At 32.6% G+C, this 20,732-nt stretch overlaps 1 protein-coding gene across 1 annotated transcript in view; it reads right to left on the bottom strand.

Moving 5' to 3' along the window:
- Positions 1-20,732, bottom strand: part of DOK5 (docking protein 5) — a 145,196-nt gene that overhangs the window by 28,281 nt on the left and 96,183 nt on the right. The window contains exons 5-6 of the mRNA XM_051976618.1: positions 20,194-20,383; positions 8,114-8,249 (exon numbers count right to left, since the gene is read on the bottom strand). Coding sequence (XP_051832578.1) covers positions 8,114-8,249; positions 20,194-20,383 — 326 coding nt within the window. The remainder of the gene's footprint in view (positions 1-8,113; positions 8,250-20,193; positions 20,384-20,732) is intronic.

The following is a 20,732-nucleotide window of genomic DNA, read 5'->3' as shown; positions in this document are numbered from 1 at the left end:
CTGTGGCTAGGATGCTGGAGCTGGAGTTAGGAAGACTCAAGTTCAAATCAGGAACTTATTAACTGTGTAATCCTGGGCAAGTTACTTAACTTCTAGTTGCCTCAGTTTCCTCATTTACAAATATGAAAAATAATAGCACTAACCTCCCAAGATTATCCCAAAAGTAAAATGAGATAATATTTACAAGACACTTTGTAAAAATTTACATATTATAAATAAAACAGCTATTATTTTATTGTTATTAGCTATGATCCAGACAATTGAGTTTCTGATCTTAGTCTTCATATCTATAAATTGAAATGATAAACATGTATTAATTATTGCTATAGGGCTCAAATAAGATAATAAATAATAAATTATTCTGCAAACTTTGAAGAGGTATGTAAAATTCAACTATACTTATTTCTTTAAATACTGTTATTTTGTTATTGTAAATAATGTGTGTATGTATAATATTCTTATCATTCCTGATAAAATATGCAAAATGAATAGGTATCCTGTTATAAAAGATTCTCACACTAAGAGACATGGAGGAAAACAAATCGTATTGCATTTATTGCTTGGATTAACAAAAAGCATTTGATTCAATAGAACCAAATGTAGCTTGAAAGGTCTACCTCCAAGGAGTTGTTTCATGCAAAAATTAAAATCTCACACTAAACACTGGAAAATGAAACTATAGGTGATAGTTCCTCAGTGAATTTAGGTCTTCCTGATTCCAGATCCAATACTGTCTTTAGTGAGTAACTTAGTTGACTATCTTATATCATTTCTTATCATATTTTACTTATATATTATATTACCTTCCCTTATATTTAATTAAAGCTTAAAACTTCACCAAGATTTTTGCAATACTTTGTGTGCATACATATGTACACACCCTGTATGTATATAGGTGTATATGTGCATATATATATACTTGTATATATATATATATGTATATATATATATACATGTATACATAAACATATATCTATTAGATACCACTTGTTGCTTTCAAGATTGCATCACTCTAAGTATAGATTCCTTCGCTGTTTATCTGGTTTGCTTCTGTTATTTTCTCTAACTTCATCTTCTTAAGTGTCATGTCAACTTCCTTTGCTAACAGGACTAAAGTGTTAAGAGTCTCAATGTGGGGGGGCTCTCCCTCTTTAATAAGGAAATATATGAATAAGAGGGGTGTTTACTATAAGCACATGGAGACTTTCCCTTGTAGAATGGGTAGATGAGAACAATTTGCTCCAACATCCATGAAGGCAATTGAAGCAGGTGCTGTAGAGCTTAGAGCCAAAATCATCCACTGAAGCCTGGATGGCCACTAAACATCCTGACTTTTGTCTTGCCACAAGATTTCAGTGACTCTGGAAAGAGAGTAAAGCTGACAACTATGTGCAATTATGTCTCCAATTTATGAGCAAAAAATGAACAATTACACTGGAAATTTTCTTCTTTATTCCCATCTATTCAGTGTCTTCCTGATAATTTCATCTTTGAATGTTCTCTTGGAATGATGTGGCTGAGTTGGATTTCATGTCAAATCTCCTATAGGTTTGCATTTGCTTTCCATTGTTTTAGGAGATGATATAATTTATAATTTCTATCCTTCTTTATTAGGTACACAAGCTTAGATTTTAAATTGGGTCATTGAATATATTTTGAATACAATAGTTGAAGCTGTTGTAATTGTTCTCAGTGTATTTTCTCATCTTTAACCTGTATCCTAATTTGCTATAGATTTCAATTTTTGGTCATGATTTTGGTCTTTTCTCTATTTAATGATCTGTCTTTATAAAGAGCAAATTCCCATGAAAATACTCAATCACTTATTTACTGTTTCTTTAAAATATAGCAAATTTCTTGGAAAAGGACCTATATATACAAAAATAGTTTTAACAGCTTGCTACTCAGAGCAAAAAAATTGGAAACTGAGGGGATGCCCATCAATTGTAGCCTATGATTATGATGGAATATTATTGTTCTATGGAAAATGATGAACAGAATGCTCTCAGAAAAACCTGGAAAGTTCTTTGTGAACTCAAGTAAAGTATACTATGTACAAAATAGTAGTGATATGGTGGCATGATGAGTTATGAATAACTTTGCTAATAGGAAATTATTGATCCTTACAATTCTGAAGGACTTATGAGGAAAAAATGCTATTTATAACCAGAGAAAGAACTGACTGTATCTGAATACAGACTGAAGCATATTTTTTTTACTTTATTTTTCATGAACGTTTTTGGGGGGACTGGGAGGGAGATCTGTTTTCTTTTACAACATGACTTTTATGAAAATGTTTTGTACTTGTGCCTTCTTAATGGGTGTAGGTAGGGAGAAAAGGAAAAAACCCAGAACTCAAGGTTTTAAAAACAAATGTAAAAATTGTTTTACATGTAACTGGGGAAAATAAAAATATTAAATAAGTATTTAAATGTATATATCAGATTTTTCTTTTTTCTTTCATTCCTTCCTTCTTATTTTAGGGTTTTAGTAGGAGAAATAAGAGAAGGACTCACATTGATTAATACTCACCACTAAATGTAGCTAGGAATATAGCCCTTTATGGCATCAGGACAGCTGAGTTGAAATCTGGCTTTAGACACTTAGCTTAGATCACTTATGTGATCCTGGCAAAGTCACTTAACCTGCCTGCCCCCGTTTCCCAAAATGCAACATGAGGTAATTATAACATCTATATCCTGAGTGAGATAATATTTGTAAAGTACTTGATACCTAGCACATAGTAGGCACTTACTAAACACTTATTCCCCTTTCCTTCTTCCTTACCATTTCTAGAGCCTCTTCTCCTGGGGAAAAAAAAAAGTATTTTTGATATAAAGATGTAAGGCACTGTGTATACCACAGGATTTTAGTTTGATTGATTCTCATATCTGAGTCATGTTTTGGAATATACTGCTCACCACCCACCTTTGTGGCACCTAATTCACTGAATAGGAAATAATTTATGGCTATACTTAGTTAGTTGGGACAACATATTTAGCCTGTCTCCAGATATACTGAAAGTCTCTCCAAAATGACAAAAACTGCCAGATCTCATGGGTTGTCATAATCTTTCAAGAGTCAAGAATCAAGGATCATGTCCATACACAATTTGGCACCATGGGAGAATTTTATGTTTTGCTCCATTGCTAACCAAAATATCTTAATAACAAAACAATTTTTATGTTTTCTCTTCAGTAGAATGTCATAGAAGACAAAATGATAGATTTGAAATTAAAATGATTTGGATTTTGCCTCTCACAATACTGGTTTGAATATAGGGGAAAAAAATTATATAAGCCTCGGTTGCTTTAGTTCTAAAATGGGGTTGGGGTGGGAAGTAATATTACTAATGGTATCTTCCTCACAGGGTTGTAAGTCTTAAATGAAACAGAGCACTTTTCATATTTCCAAGTACTTTATAACTGTCTATTATTGTTATTGTCACCCTGTAACCCTGAGAAAAACAGCAGTTAAGTCTCTAGTAAATGTGCCCACAGCTGCTAGGAAAGGCTTTATAGGGTACGGCTTGTTTTTAATAATTACATAAAGTGACTATTAAAACATAACACTGCACATTAAGACTGTTAATTATGTTGCTATAAAATACTGAAGATGAAGTATTCCAAAAATGCCATTCACTTATCTCTGCTAGGACACACAATCCAAAATTCCAGGGAGAATCCACAGCATTTTTATTTGGCCCTATCACATCGCATGACATCATAATCCAGTGAAACTTCAAAGTATACAGTAAAAGTCCAGATAAATCTGTTTGGCTCACTGTGGCTTCATTCCTGAGACGTTTCTCCATCCATACCTAAGTCAGGCTTTGAGAGGGAGCATGATTTGAAGGAGAAAATACTGTTTTTCGAGTCAGAGGGCCTGGCTCTGATATTTAGCAGCTGTGCTAAGGCAAGGTCATTTAACCCAGGCAAGACATTTAACCTTTCTTGGACTCAATTCTCTCTGTCAAATGAGTCTCAGACTACATGCTATGCAGCACTCCCTCCAGTTTCAATCCTGTAACTCTAATTTTCATCTTAGTTAATTTGACATCACAAATACACACACACATACACACACACACACACACACACACACACACACACACATTTTGCCATATATGATTGATCTTAGATTTAACCTGTCACTGAAAATTGGGAAGTCTGACCCTCAAAAAAAAATCCATTTTTCATACGCCCTTTTCCCATTCTATGATGGCTTTATTCCAATGTCTCCCTGTAAATATCCTATTATTTCAAGACTGTTCACACTTTCTTTATAATATCAGTCAGAAATGAATTCACCATCCACATTTTTAAATATGACATTGTATTAAACAAAGAAAATTATTTTATAATAAATGCATTATGTTTATTTGTTTACATCTTCTTCACTAGATTCCATTTGAAATAAGGGACTTTTTCTAATAGACCTTTGCACTCAGCATAGTGTCATGAACACAAAACGTCTCAATAAATGTTAATTAATTGATGTACCAACAAATGAGATGGGTTTTATTTAGACAATAGCCTATAATTGCTTTAAAAAAATGCAGACATATCAGTTAAGTAGTAATCTCCTTAGTGAGAGCCAGAAAATAATTTCTGCTATATTGAAATGAAAATCTTTAGAAGAGCAGCAGGGGAGCACTAAAAATTGAGAAACATTCAGTTGTAGGGATTAAAACTCTAGCATACTAACAGGTTGCTACTATCATATGAACTATTACTAATACCACTACTACTGCAGCTACCTATTATTATAATTGCAATTATAACAATTTATTTAACCTTAAAATTGACCTAATGAATTAGAAACCTAAAAAAACTACAGTTTTATCCCTAAATATTCTCTTGATTTGGTTTCATGATTTCCTTGTCCTTCCTCCAAATTGCTGCACAACGTTATTTTTAAAAGTCAGGGTGAATTTTTTTAAAGCACTTGATAAAACTTTACAGTACTTCTTGAATTCCCTTATGCCAGCCAGAGGCCACATTGTACATACTTGTTGAGGGCAGGGATAATTTTTTTTTAATTTATGTTCACATTGTTCCCCAGCTTCTTGCACAGTGTTTAGAATACAGTAAATATTCCATAAATATAGTGAATGACTGAGCCACATAGTGAAAGCAGGGTTATGAATCAGTAACCAATTTCAGTATTTTTTTAATCTCAACAAATGAAATCTAATATCAGAGAAATCACCAATGATAAATGAGGTTTGTTCTAAAACTAAGTGGTCCAAATCTAGTATTAAATACATTTTAAAGAAGAGCTCATTTTGGGCTGCCTCAGCTTTAAAGGCTGTATTTTAAAGATAGGATACAACTTGTTTTTGGAGAAAGTGCTCTGACATAATACTGTGTTCTAGGCTTCTATGGCCCACAGCCAAATGCAAGTGCTGTGTCTCTAGGTTACCCCTTGAGGGAAAGACTGACGTGACGTTTGAATTCCGGGAATGATTGGCTCCTTGCACATGGCCACTCCTCATTCCAAAATTAGACATCAGTCATTGATACAGGGGATGCCTCAAAGGTGGCAAAAATAGCCTTGCTGCTGCTGAGGGAATAACCCTAGCAATGTACACAGCAATGTCACTGTGCCCTCTAGATAGATCTAGGTTGGGAAAGCCCTCCAGGACAGTCTTCTCATTACACAGTGGACAAAATTAAGACCTGGGGAAGTAAAATAACTTGCCTAATATCACGGAGTTACTAAGAGAGCTGGATTATGAACTCAGTCCTCTGACTCCAAATTCAGGCTTTTGTTTCACTCTACCACAGTATCTCTTCAGCTGGAAAGTATTTATCAAATAAAATGAGACAACTAAACTTTTCAAACTTGCATTTCATCTGGCCTCAAATCCACACTACACCCAAACTTTTCAGTTACCTTTCAAGGAAGAGTAATAAAATTATTTAAAAGTAGGGATGGTGGGAGATGTTGGTAGAACAAATAATGCTAATACTTAAAGGGATTTTTGATTCTCTTATCCAATCTTCTCAGGGGAAAAAAAAGCTAAGAGAATGATTTAAATGACTGATCCAAGATTACATGACTAAAAATTACCCTTTGGAATTAGAACCCAGAACTCCTGAGTGATTCTCTGACTGATATTCTTTCCACTATAATATGTTGCCCCTCCAGAAGAAAATAAAGATTTAGGACATGGTAACAAAACTACTTTTAGAAACATATTTCTAATAATATTCAGCTAAAGTTAGGTTTCTTAAAATTGCTGGAAAATATTTTGATACAAATGTTTGAAAGCACTAGAAAGAATTTAATCCCCCAAATATATCAGAAACCATAAATTATAATCATATATAAAGGAGAAGTAAACATAATAAAAAGTTTATTTTGTGATTTGGACAAGGGATCAGCAGACTACATATCACAGTGGGACCTGTTCTTTCTCCATTGGCCTTCAAAAGATTTGGAGGAACTTTACTATATTGCAGCAATGTTTCTGACTACTTCAATTGGTGGAAGCCTTAATAATGAGGTTAAGGTTACCTCCAGTACAAAATGAGCTAGGTAATTTCATTCTATTTCCCAACCTACAACCCCAGCCCTCTCAAAAGTGCAGACTGCTTGACCACTACAGCAGCTGGGTGAGAAAAATTCAGGTGGATAAGTTCAAATCCATTCCCATTACAGGAAAGAAATTCTGAAAGAAGGTGACCTAGAGACAGTGGGTTGGTAGTATAGTCTCTATATACAAAAGAATAAAAAAAATATTAGTTTTTCTACCCCCAGATAGAATTTCCAACACGGATTTCTGACTTCTCCCTCTGCTTTATACTTCTTCAAAATTCACATGAATTTTTGAAACTGTCACTTTGGTTGAAGCTGGATAAGAAACTGAAAAATTGCTCTTGTTTCATGATTTTGAAAAGGACTAGAACTTAACTACACCGTCAAGGAACAAGCAAAACCAGACCAATCTGTATTAATGTGCAATTATATTTCTAAAAAGAAAATCTGAAGGTTTTTCATATTCTTTATTAATCATAAAATAAAATAATAAAGAAATTTTAAATGAAAAACATGTACCCATAAACTGGGGCAATTCCTCACAAAGCTAGTGAAGTCAGTCGAGAGATTATATACAAGGTAATTGAAGTAATCTTGACTCAATCTTGATCAGAATCATAGATCGTATTCACAAAACACTTTTGTGTATTAGATAATGCAAGTATTACAAAAGGAAAACTGTAATTTCATCAACATAGAAAATTCCCAATTGAATAAAATTCCCTCTGCCCTGGTAGGTTTTCTTTGCTTCAATGTAGTCTTAGAGAGCTGTCCAGAAAATCGAAATGATTTCCCCAGTATCATGCTCTCTCTTATAAGTGTATTGTATAATGCAAATAAATATGACACGAACTATAATGTGATAAGTATGTAGAAGAAATTTAAACTTATTGGTGTGAAAAATATAAAAAGGGCAGCTATGTAGATAGAGTGCTAGACCAAAAGACTCATTTCCCTGAGTTCAGTTCTGGTCTCAGATGTTTACTAATTGTGTTACCTTGGGCTAGTCACTTAATCCTGTTTGCCTCAGTTTCCTTATCTATAAAATGATACGGAAAAGGAAATGGCAAATCGCTCCAGTATCTTTGCCAAGAAAACCCCAAACAGGGTTATGAAGAACTGAACATAACTGAAGTCATACAAAAAAGAAGAAATTGTTTGTAACAGGAGGCACGTGAAGAAAGTTGCAAGTGAGGGTCTTGAAGGAAGAAAACTCAGACTGAGTGTAGGATAAGCCTAGAAAGCTTTCAATTAGATCCACATGTGGAAGACCTTAAATGCTAGGATAATGCATTTGAAATGTATTTGGTAGGCAAAAGAGAGCCAGTGAAGGATTTTATTTTGAGCTATGGTGGTACATGTACACAAAAGAAGTTACTCTGTATTAGGCACTAGAAGCAAGGAGAAAAAATATAACATAGTCCCTATTTTTATTAGATTTCCATTCTAGTGTGTGTTATGTTAGAAGCAAATAACAAGGTGTTAGGTATAGAAGCAAATCATTGCCCCAAATAGATGCTGCACTCTTTGGTGCAGTGTGCTGGATAACAAAAAGAATTGTCAAACATACCATTGAATTTTTCACACTCTGAAGCAGACGCTCATGCTGCTCCGCTATAGCCAGGGCAGCAGAGTGTACTTTCTGATAGATGGCTTCTCCATCTCTTGTTTGAAAGATAAAAAGTCCTTCCCCAGTATCACACATCCTGTCAAAACAAAACACAGAAATTATCTGAGATTCATGTTACTAGAACAATTAACCAAGAAGGTCTTTAATACAATTCAAAGTAAAGCAACATAAATTTATTTACTGCTTATCATATGTAAAATATTTGTTAGTCACTGGGTGGGAGTAGAAATTTAAGTAATAATAAACCCTTATAGAATTTATATTTTATGGAGATAGCTAGTGGAGCAATGTGTCAAGCATTAGACCTGAAGTGAGAAAGACCTGAGTTCAAATTTAAATCAGAGAGAGCCAAAAATTATGTGGGCAGTTAATTATTTGTCATTAAAATAAACAGTGAAGCTCATGTTCTTTGGTCTCTTTGTCAGATCCCAGCAAAAAGGAAAGTAAAAACATATTCATATGGGAGGAATTCACAGGAGAGATTTAGTAAATATGCATCTAGTGTTATAGGATGTCCAAGATCCCATCAAAACGAAAGTTTTGTGGTTCTATTATTCTATTTAAGCAAATATCAATTTTTTTTCAGTATTAATGGATCAATTCTGATATGATATTAAGACCCTGACTCTGTTTCTGTAGCTAAAGAAGGGGTTAATTGAAGAAATAGACAAGTTTTTTTGAATTAGTTTGCTATGTCAGTACCTCAGTATTCAGAATACAGAATGGGAATATTTGCTCCATCAATGCAGATTTCAACCTAGCCACACATCATCATCTTAATTGATTTGTATCCATGGTTTCCTGGGCAACAGATTTTCCACAAAGTGCCAGTGTGTAAGAGGCCTTTTTTTCCCTTTCCAATCTTGTGGATTCCAATTTTTCTTCAAGGAACCATACTCCTTTGGAATCCAATGTTAAGCATGAATAGAAATATCACTGCCATACAGAACCATTAAAAGACAAATGCAAATTTTCATGGAGAGAATGAGGCATAATTAAGAGGAAGTTAATTAGGTCCATTCCAATCATATTTTATATAATCATAAAATATATAGATGATTGATTATTCAATCTGCTTGCTAGCTCAATAGCTTATGTTTATTCATCATTATGCTTTAAAAAGCTCTTCACACAATTTATTTGATCTGATCCCTTAAAACACAAAGGGTTTTATCTCCATTTCACCAAAAGAAAATTGACACACAAAGAAGATGGGTGAAGTAAAATTCCAAACTTTTTATCTAGCTATCTCCTGATTCTAGGGATACATCTTTCCTCAGATAACCTCAGTTGCCCAATATCACAATAATTTGTACATACGTGAAATAGACAACTTGTTAACTTGGGACACCTAGAGCACAAGATATTCTTAATGATTTAATTCTAGAAAACAGTTGTCTACCCTAGTCTCATTTATAAAATCCCTCTACTTTAGGATCATTGTTTTATTTATTTGTTTGTTTGGTAAGTCAATTCCACTTGTTATCTCTAGAATAACAGAAGAATTCTTCATTGAAAAACACAAAAGGTTGATATCTGCTAGTTTTCTCTAGTCCTTTTTCTTTTCTTTTTTTTCTCTGTTATTATTTTTTATTAAAGCTTTTTTTAATTTTTAAAACAGTTGCATGGATGATTTTTAACATTCACCCATATAAAACCTTATGTTTCAAATTTTCTCTCTCCATTCTTCCCACCCCCTTCCCTACACAGCAAGCAATCCAATATATGGTAAATATGTGCAACTCCTTTATACATATTTCCATAATTATCTTGCTGTACAAGAAAAACCAGTCAAAAAGGAAAAAAATGAGAAAAAACAAAATGCAAGTAAACAACAATAAAAAAGAGTGAAAATAATATGCCGTGATCCATACTTAGTTCCCAAAGTCTTCTCCCTGGAAAGCCAGATGGCTTTCTTGGTCACAAACTGAATGGCCTGAATAAGCTCATTGTTGAAGAGCCATATCCATCAGAAGTGATCATCATATAATCTTACTATTTCTATGTACCATGATTTCCTGGTTCTGCTCATTTCACTTAGCATCAGTTCATGTCAGTCTTTCTTGGCCTTTCTGAAATCATCCTGCTGATCATTTCTTATAGAACAATAATATTCTATAACATTGCTTTACCACAATTTATTCAGCCATTCTCCAATTGATGGGCATCCACTCAGTTTCCAGTTTTTTGCAACTACAAAAAGGGCTGCCACAAACATTTTTGCATATTTGGAACTTTTTCCCCCTTTATGATCTCTTTGGGATATAAGCCCAGTAGAGATACTGTTGCATCAAAGAATGTGCACAGTTTGAGAGCCCTTTGGGCATAGTTCCAAATTGCTCTCCAGAATGGGTAGATCAGTTCACCACTCCACCAACAATGTGTCAGTGTCCCAGTTTTCCCACATAAATTATCTTTTCCTGTTATCTTAGCTAATCTGAGAGATATGTGATGGTACCTCAGATTGTCTTAATTTTCATTTCTCTGATCAATAGTGATTTAAAGCACCTTTTTATATGAATAGAAATGATTTCAATTTCTTCATCTGAAAATTGTCTGTTCATATCCTTTAGTTATTTATCAACTGGAGAATGGCTTAATTCTTATAAATTTGAGTCAATTCTTTAAATATTTTAGAAATGAGGCCTTTATCAGAACCTTTGCATATAAATTTTTTCTCAGTTTATTACTTCCCTTCTAATCTTAACTGCATTGGTTTTGTTTGTGCAAAAACTTCTTTACTTAATATAATCAAAATTATCCATTTTGCATTTAATAATGTAGTCCAGTTCTTCTTTGGCCACAAATACCTTTTTTCTCCACAGATCTAAGAGGTAAACCATTCTTTTTCAAATTTGCTTATATCACTCTTAATGTCCAAATCATGAACCCATTTTGACCTTATCTCGGTATATGGTGTTAGGTATGGGTCAATGCCTAGTTTTTGCCATATCAATTTTCAATTTCCCCACTAGTTTTTGTCAAATAGTGATTTCTTATCCCAAAATGTAGGATCTTTGGGTTTGTCAAACACTAGATTACTATAGTCATCGACTATTTTCTGTGAACCTAACCTATTCCACTGATAAACTGCTCTATTTCTTAGCCAGTACCAAATAGTTTTGTGACAGCTGCTTAATAATATAGTTTTATGTCTGGTACAGCTAAGCCACCTTCATTTGCATTTTTTTCATTAATTTCCTTGAAATTCTTTCTAATGCTTTTTCTTAAAGATTATTCTGCCCTCTTCCTACATTTGTGCTCTTCTTATTCCTCAATCCCAAATATATAATCTGCAATGGCCTCCTTGCTATTCTTCACACAAGACATTCCCTCTTCCTACTAAATTCATTTTTATTGGCTCTTCTCCATGCCTGAAATTTTCTTCTTCATCACTTCTACCTGCAGGCTTCCTTCAAATTTGAGTTAAAATTCCACCTTCTTCAAAAAGCTTTCTCTGGTCTTCCTTAATTCTAGCGCCTTTCTTATGACATTATTTCCAATTTATTTTACACAGATCTTACTTCTGCATAATTATTTGCAATATAATTATAAAACCCCCATGGCAGAAGATGTTTTTGCTTTTCTTTGCATCACTAGCACTTAGCACAGTGGCTAATATGATCAATTTTGACTTAAATGGTTTTTTTTTTATATAACTTGTTTTGAAATATTTTTAATGCATTAATAAATGTAACAGAATTTAATCAAATTTTAAGTTAATTCAATGGGCAAAGGTAGGATGAAAGTGAAACATGGATCAAACTCTAGGCAAGTTATTTGTTCTTTCTTGAGGCTTCATTTCCTCGTCTATTTTTTTAAAAGCTCAGAAAAGAGGATATTAGAGTGGATAGAAAGTTCTCACTTTTCTAGGGAACAATTGTGTTTTTCCAATATTTTTTAAAATATTTTATTTTATTTTATTTAATAATTACTTTATATTGACAGAATCCATGCCAGGGTAATTTTTTTACAACATTCTCCCTTGCACTCATTTCTGTTCCGATTTTTCCCCTCCCTCCCTCCACCCCCTCCCCTAAATGGCAAGCAGTTTTATATATGTTAGATATGTTGCAGTATAGTTTTTCCAATATTTTAATGGATCTAAGACTGAACTGTCAGCCCTTTTCTTCACTCCTATTTCCAACCAATTATTAATTCTTGTAGTCTCTCTTCACAAAATATCATGCATCTGTCCCCTTCTCTCCACTTCAGTTACTAACAAGCAGTTTCTTCCAATCAAGAGGGAATTGGGCTAGTTAAAGACCTTAGCTTTAGGTCTCCCTAATAGACTAGACTGAGGTCTCCCATTGAATCCAGGACCATCTCGAGTTGTTCTGATTCATATCTGGCTACTGGACCTACATGGTTCTGTAAGAGAAAGTGATGCTGGTGACCTTGCACAGTCCTCCCTCACTTGAATCCAATTTACTTGTATCTTATGACATCACCTCCTTGATGTCATGATCATGCTTGAGAATGAAGGACAAACAAGAACAATTATAAAAGATAAGGACTAGATGGGTTATGTGATTCCTCAAATGCCTTTCTACTCACCAAATCCCATGCTCTTACTACCCTAAGTCCTACAAATGGTCTATTGCTTTTTCATCCCCCACCCAGTAATGTCCATTTCTCATATTGAGAGAGATTATAAATCAAAAGTATGGTGTTCCTAACATATTACTCAGTCACATTTATAAACCTATGCTCTAAGGGAAAATCCATATATACTCCTTTCTACAGTGTTTTTTGGTCCATTCTTTCCCTTTACATAGGGCTTTCATCTTGGAAGTTTTTCAGGATTCAAATGGAATATCCCTAGTCCCCAAAATTTTCTTCTTGTAGACTCTTCCTTAACACAAACATGTAAGAAGACAACCAGAGAAAACAAAACAATGATTCTGAGACAATGCTCTCATGGTTTAATTTGCATGACACTAGCCCCTCCTGATATTTGTAAGAAACAGGGACTTTGTGCCAGTTTGTTTATTTTTACATTTTGTATGTGTATGAATGCTCTCCAGTTTATTAATATTATATTTAATTAACATATTTATTAATATTAAGTAATTTATTGATACATTCATTAATATTTAATTAACATTATATTAAACTAAAAAAATTACTATATAAGGATATGTAGTAGGACTAGGAAAAATTCAGAGAGATTTTGCCAGGGTCAGTGTTGTAAAATTACCCATGCATATGTTTTGTAAATAAAAAAGCTTTAATTAAAAAAATAGAAAAAAAAAAGAATTCAGAACTATTCCTTCCTTAGTCCTTATTCCTATATCAATGTAGCTTAAGAACATATTATTAATTGATTTATAACCTCCTATTATATTAGATATATCTGATTTCTAGTATTCTTTCTTCGTTTCTTTTAATGCAAACTTAAATGCTCCTTGAGAAAGTTTTTCTAGCTTCCTCCCAAAATAATTACTTTGTCACCATGGACTCAGATCAAGAAAAAACTTAGATGATAACACAAATTGAGTTTTGTATTGTTTTGTTTTTGTTTTTGTTTTAGAGCATTGAAAAGTATGTTAGTGATAGAAGATAAGTTAAAAATTGGGAAGATTTAGGGACATCAATGGATAATAAGATTGGAGAATAATTGTGCATGTGGTATTAAATCCTGACTCTCTTCTAGCACCAAACATAATACTTAGTATATAGAGAGCATTTGCTTTTTTGTTGATTGTAGGATAACACTTTGCTCCAAATTCACCAAAAACAAAATCACCTTTCTTTTCAACTGAAAGCTACTTCAGCAGCAATTAAATTTATTAAATGAAGTGCTCTCAGCACTGATGATTTCTTTTTAAAGAATGTTTCAATTTATATGTTCCCCAAAATACCTTTTCATCCAGCCTTCTTACATCCCATTTAATGACTGCTGTTTCTTAAATATGTGTATTTTATTCTTTTCCTCAGATTCTTGACCTATCTGATCATTTCATTTAAAAAACAACATTAAGAACAACTATGTATGTCTGAGGATGTTGGGGGGGGGTGTCTCTCTAGCAAAGAAATAAGGTGCATTCATGTGAATTAATTATTCTACAGAGTCTGCCAAATGCCACCTGGGGTCTGCTCTCTCTAGCTTAGGAGACAGCAATTCTTCCTCCTCCTTTTTCCTTCCTCCTCCCACTCCAGAGATAGAAATTTAATTCCACTAGCAAGTAAGAGATATCTTGACAAGAAGACATGCTAGCTTATCCAGTAATCCAGTAATCAAATTTATAAAAAAAGATTTGAACTGGACACAACCTCATCCCTTGTGAAACAATCATTTTCTCTATTACACAATCCTGTGTAATGATAACCATTTCACAGGGGTTTTGCTGCTATTCTAGTTATATTTTTGGGAAGAACTTTCCATATAAAATGATGAAAATGTCCTGGGTCACAGTCTATTTTCTGATATAGATATTCAGGCAAGATAATTTTGCTTCTCTGGCTTTTTAGGAATTAACAACAAAAGAAAGCAAACAAAATTATTTTAAAATAAATAATAAAACAAATATAGAGATAGTGCCCCCACTCTTTCCTGTCTCTATAGGCTAAATAGTTTTTGGAAAATTAATTACACTTTTCCACTTCAGAAGCAATGGGCAGCAATTAATTGGGTAATTGCAACTTTATATGAGGAAAGATCTATTTTTACCTTCCATGCCCTGAATCAATCTTTAGGGAAGAAATGGAGGAAAGTTCAAAATTAATATGAAAACCTAGAGGGGTAGTTTGAAATCCTTCATGTGTGCCCTAATCCACACAGAATGAATATCTCAATCATCTTGGCCTAAATATAAGTTTACTCCTACATTATATTTCAACTTTCATGTTAATTTTCACTCTTGTCAGTCAAAATCCTTTCAGTATAGAATGTTCAGGCTGAAATGATTTTTGGAATCTTTAAATCCAGACATTTTATTTTATAATACATTATTTTAGACCCAGAGAGTTGGTATGGCTTGCTCAGGGTCACACAATTAGCTGATGACAGGGCTGGGCTCAAACCCAATCTTCCTATAACTAAGCACAGTATTCCTTTCATTAACCCATATAAACTTGCTTTGTTTTCTCTGTGTTGGAATATCAGAAATTAATAAGCAATGAATCTAGATGGCAATAAATTTAGCATACAAAACCACTGATACAAAAAAAATTATTCATCGTTGTACAAATCATATGGCTAATACTCAAATCACAACATTCCCCCTGTATATCTCCATGAATTCAACCAACAATATGGCAAGAAAGAAGCATTCAACAAAATAAAGTTGTGGGGGGTTATGTATAGAAATAGAAGGATAATAACAGCTTATATTCAATCATAAACCCAGAAATTACAGGAAAGTTAAGCTTTTGATTCAGGATTTATTGACCAATCCATATTTTGTTGGGAAATAGTAGAAAGTGGACAACTTAACACTTGAGGTTGCTAAATTCAACAAAATAGTTAGAAAGACATGATCAGGTGATTAGAAATCATAGACCATAAATTTGCCTTCATTAATTGAAATGATAAATCTCTACACAACAAATTCTTCTTGAGAATTCAGGAAATAAAGTACATTAAAATCAGAACACCATTGCAAGCAGAACTGTCACCCAAAAGCTTCTGGAAAGAAAATCAACCCATAAAAAATTAAGAATGTTTTAAATAATATAAAGATATCTGTATATTGAATACTTATAATGAATAAACTATATAAGAGGACAAAACTTTCAAAATATAGAGACCTAGAAGGAGAAAGCAAAGTTATTTATGGACAAACTAAGACATATCTATCATCCTATCTGCTACTAGAGTTGTCCTAAATATGTTTTTAATGAGCCTATCGAAGAAAAGCTTACTCTAGTACTTTTACTCAATCACCATAAATGGCGAATTTATCAGCTTGTATAATAGTCTGGAGAGCATTAAATATCTTTTAAAAATAGCAGGATAGTGATTTGTCCTAAGGATATTTCTAGAGGGAATTAGTTTTAATTTATTAATGTATTAATTTAAAAATTAATTGAGAGTGAGATTATAATAATAGTAATATGACAGTATAATAATAGTAAAATTCCCATTAAGATATGGAGTAAAAATATTATTCCCATTTAACAGATGACAAAATCAGGGTTCAGAAAGTTATTAGCATAATATTGGGCAAGTCACTTAATGTCTTTATGCCTGAATTTCCTAAGATTATTGATCCTGTGATGATAGGGGAATCATCCACATTCAAACAACTTTAAGTGACAGGGATATTGTCCAAACCCAAGTCTTCTGACTACAAGTTAAGAAATTTTTTTGCTTTTTTTAAAATTACCATTTCTATATTGTCTCACCTATTGACACAAATGTATGATTGTGATGGATTGGGATTAACCATTCATATCAAACTCCAACTCCAAGGATCATTAAATTGTGTTAAAAATGTGTCCAAAGAATCCACTAATAGTACATAAGAATCGTCCATACTTTGAAAGGAATTTTTAGGGTCAGGCAAAAATCTGCTTTAAATATTTCTGAAACTCATCATTGGATGACAGGGATGTTAGTGCATTGCTTATGGCTTTGTGAACTGTGGATTAACCTTTCTGGAAAACAATTTGTAATCCTAGAAGAAAGGTAACTAATTTTTATAACCTTTAATCCAGAGTTTCTACTCTGGGATACACTACTTCAACTACACTACTTCAAGGTGGTGCGAGGAAAAAATCCACATATCAAAATATTCATGTCAGCATTACTCATGATATCAAAAGGTAGAAATATATGTGACAACTAGGGAGTGGCTGAACAAACAATGGTATATAAATTCAACAAACTATTACTGTGTTATAAGGAATGATGAATACAATAATTCGTAAAAACACAGGTAGACAATATAGTGAATTAAAGAAGTAGTATCAAACTCATATAGAAATAGGGGCCAATAAGCTATATTTAAAGATTCCTAGGGGATACACATTGACTTAGAAAACCATATGCTAATATTATCTTTGTTCTATTGAATTTTTATTTATTTTGTTAAGTGTTTCCTAATTACACTTTAATCTAGTATATCTGGCTGCTTTCAGGATTATTGCAGATCCACACAATCCTTCTAAGTTAGAGTGAACAAAGCAAAGGCAAAAGAATACACACAATATTACAACAATGTAAAGATAGTCAACTTGAAGATGCAACAAAACATTGGCAAAACATATTATTTATGGTCATTATTATATTATGCCATTAACATTTCAGGACACATCCTTTCTTTTTCTTAATCAATAAACTAACTCTTTGGGAGGAACACATTTTTAGCACTGTTTTTTTTTTTTGTGTTTAGGGAAAGAAGAAGAGCCTATTATGTCAAAACAAAATATATCCATGCATTAAAAAATAATAATAAACTTCCTAGAGAGTTTTAACTGCCTACAATCATCTGTATAGATGAGAAGAAAATTACATAGTTGAAATGGAACTTCCTTATTTTGATCACTTTCCTGGGAACAGCCAAGGAAGCAAATGCCTACATTAATAAAGCAAAGGAGAAATGAAACCTTCATGCTTGGAAGAGCTTGAATGATCTTATTATCCTAAGCTTCTTGATGATAACTATAAAATACATCATTGTTTGATGTTCAGGCAAAGTGTAAAATAATGATACTGTTACCTAGAGAATAAGCAACTCTTTCTGGGAGATTTGGTAGTGGGTACTCAATTCAGTGTTCATTCAATGCTTACTAAATGAATAAATGAATGAGATTCAAATAATCGATCTATTCCTTTCACTCAATTTCCAGCCTTAAATTTACATTGGAACATACTAATCTGATTTCTTGAATGATAATGTAAAACTTATTCAAATTAAATATAAATAGAGATAATATGACACAGTAGAGAGCTGGCTTTGGAATCATAATCTAGAGTAAAGTTCTTCTAACACCAGCTATGTGACAATGGGCAAGACATTTGATCTTTCATTACTATAAGCAATTATTTAAAACTGCAAGTTATAACTGATTTACTAGTAGGTATTGGTTAGGGAATTTCCAAACAAATCTTGGTAAAATCAAAGGTCTAGGCAAGGAAAAAAGTAATCTATCATCAGACACTTAAAAAAAAAAACTTTACCATGTGTAATGCAGTATAATTCTATGCTTTATAATTTAATATGGGCTATTCTTCATGCATCTTGTATATCATATTCTGTATCTATAAAATAAATATATATATATATATGTACATATATATATAGATCCCGTGTATAATATATATTTGTAGCATCAATATAGTAATTATATTTCAAAGCTTTAAATACATTAAAGACAAAACAATCTAACTTCCTCATTTTTAGGTGAAGAGTAGAAAATTTATTTGCCAAAATTCTATTTGTTTAATATTATTCTAAGATCCTGTCTCTCTTCCTATTAATTAAAATAAATTTAAAATAATATTAAAAGCACTAATATTTACAAGAGTTGACAAACAGCAGTCTAAATAAACCTCTGGAAATAATAACTATGACTTCAAACATGATAGACATTAAGTGGGGAAAATGTCAAGAGAGGAAGTAAAGAGCAGTAGATACCTGGATAATCATTTTGGGCTGAACTAGATAGATACCTGCTCTAATCTAACATTCTGCATTAATGGGATCACAATATCTGGGCCAGGGTGTAGGGTGGAGTTTATCTAACTTAACCTTCTCATATTATGATTAGAAAAATGAGATGTATAAAAAGCTTGCCCAAGATTACATAAGCAATAAATAGCAGAATCAAGTTATCTTTGTCCAAAGTTCTCTTTCTGCTTTGACATTTAACATTTCATATTTTATTACATAAATTAATAAATAATATGTATTTAATATAATCAATATACAGGAATCTTATTTCAACAAATAATTTAATGAAATATTGAGTTAATTTTAAGTGATATTAAATAATGTTCATTAATTTAAAGGGAATATTCATCTTAATAGATGTTATGTTTATCATAAAACTTACATTTTTGCATAAAAGATAGAAAATTTTATATATCAAGTGACATTCCACCTCTTAGTTCCAACCATTTTCTCTGGCTGTCCCTCCCTGGCTTCCTTTAAGTCTCAAATAAAATCTCATCTTTTCCCCTTAGATTGTAAGCTCCTTAAGGACAGGAATACTGTCTTTTCCTTTTTTTTTAATCCCAGCACTTAGTGTGGTGCCTGTCACATGAAATGTACTTAATGTTAAATGATTGATTGACATTCTAAAATCCTTTACACCTTTAACATTCTGTGACCCATGTTCTAAACCCTGTAAAAGTTCTAACATTCTAATTTCTATATTCTTGGACCTTTTCCAAATATGCTGGTCTATGATTCCATGATTCTCCAATAAATCCAGAAAAAAATCAAACAAACAAATGAAATCATTAATAAATGACAAATTCCCTAATGTTAATAAGAATGCTCAGTTTACTGAAAAATATGTTCGATGCCTGGATATGTTGTTTATCATTAATTGATAAGGCATTTCAGAATCTGAAGACAAAGTTATAGCAAGTACAACATCCAGATTCTTATTTAGATACAATATATTCACCTACAAGTATAATAGATGAGTAATGAATCACAATGAAAGCTATTCACTGAATATTGATGTTTTATATTATCCTAATTCAGTGACTTTTATATTCTTAAAAATTATTTATACATTGATGATTTCAACTTTGGACAGCTGAAAACAAAAGTACAATAAATTCTTGTTGATGATATAACTCTTAGCAGGACATAAGTCTCGGAGCCTCAGTTTTGTTATATTTAAAATGAATAAGACATTTCTCGTATAACATTTCAGGATGTTGTAATGAAAAGAACTCAATGAAAAATAAAGTGCTAAAAAAAAATAGGAATTTCTCCTTTCTAAGATCATAGACATCACTTTGCAATTCATGGATTATCTTTGGAGCTGGATAAAGATCTATGGACAAATGAAGTGAGTCTGAACCCAAAATGGAGCTCATCAAAAATTCTTAAACTTACCTTCCTGCTTCAAATGTGAACCAAGTTGGATCTCGTCCATATCGTCGGAGGGCACTTAATGGCCAAGAGATGAGCTTGACTCTGGGATTCTGGATGTCCCAAAGACAGATATGCTCATATGTTATCTGCAAGGTACATTCCCCATGTACATCTAAGTTAGGAGATGGCATCAAATACACATTGAATCTCTCTGGGAGAAAAACAAAATGTTAGTCTAAAGTCCCTAGGAATTAAATATCAATGATACTGTAGGAATTTTGAAGCATTCAAAACAATTACAACACATTTCTCCCTATGTTATAGATTACCAAAAGAAGGCAAATCCACCCTCCATAATTTTTTTTAAAGCAAGCTTCCTTTTTGATTAATACATGAATGATGCATGGATAGAGCCTTCCTGTTAAAATGTAAGTTACACTATTTCCATGACTAAAATTCAACTTTTTGTAATGAAAAAAGTATACATTTGCAAACAACAAAAAAAAATGATACATGGCAGGAAAAGATAAAAACCATTAAAAATTACAATTGTGAATTTG

The sequence above is a fragment of the Antechinus flavipes genome, chromosome 2, assembly GCF_016432865.1.
Source record: "Antechinus flavipes isolate AdamAnt ecotype Samford, QLD, Australia chromosome 2, AdamAnt_v2, whole genome shotgun sequence".
Taxonomy (NCBI): domain Eukaryota; kingdom Metazoa; phylum Chordata; class Mammalia; order Dasyuromorphia; family Dasyuridae; genus Antechinus; species Antechinus flavipes.
Note: the sequence above shows the minus strand (reverse complement) of the source record. Positions and strands in the feature narration are given on the sequence as shown.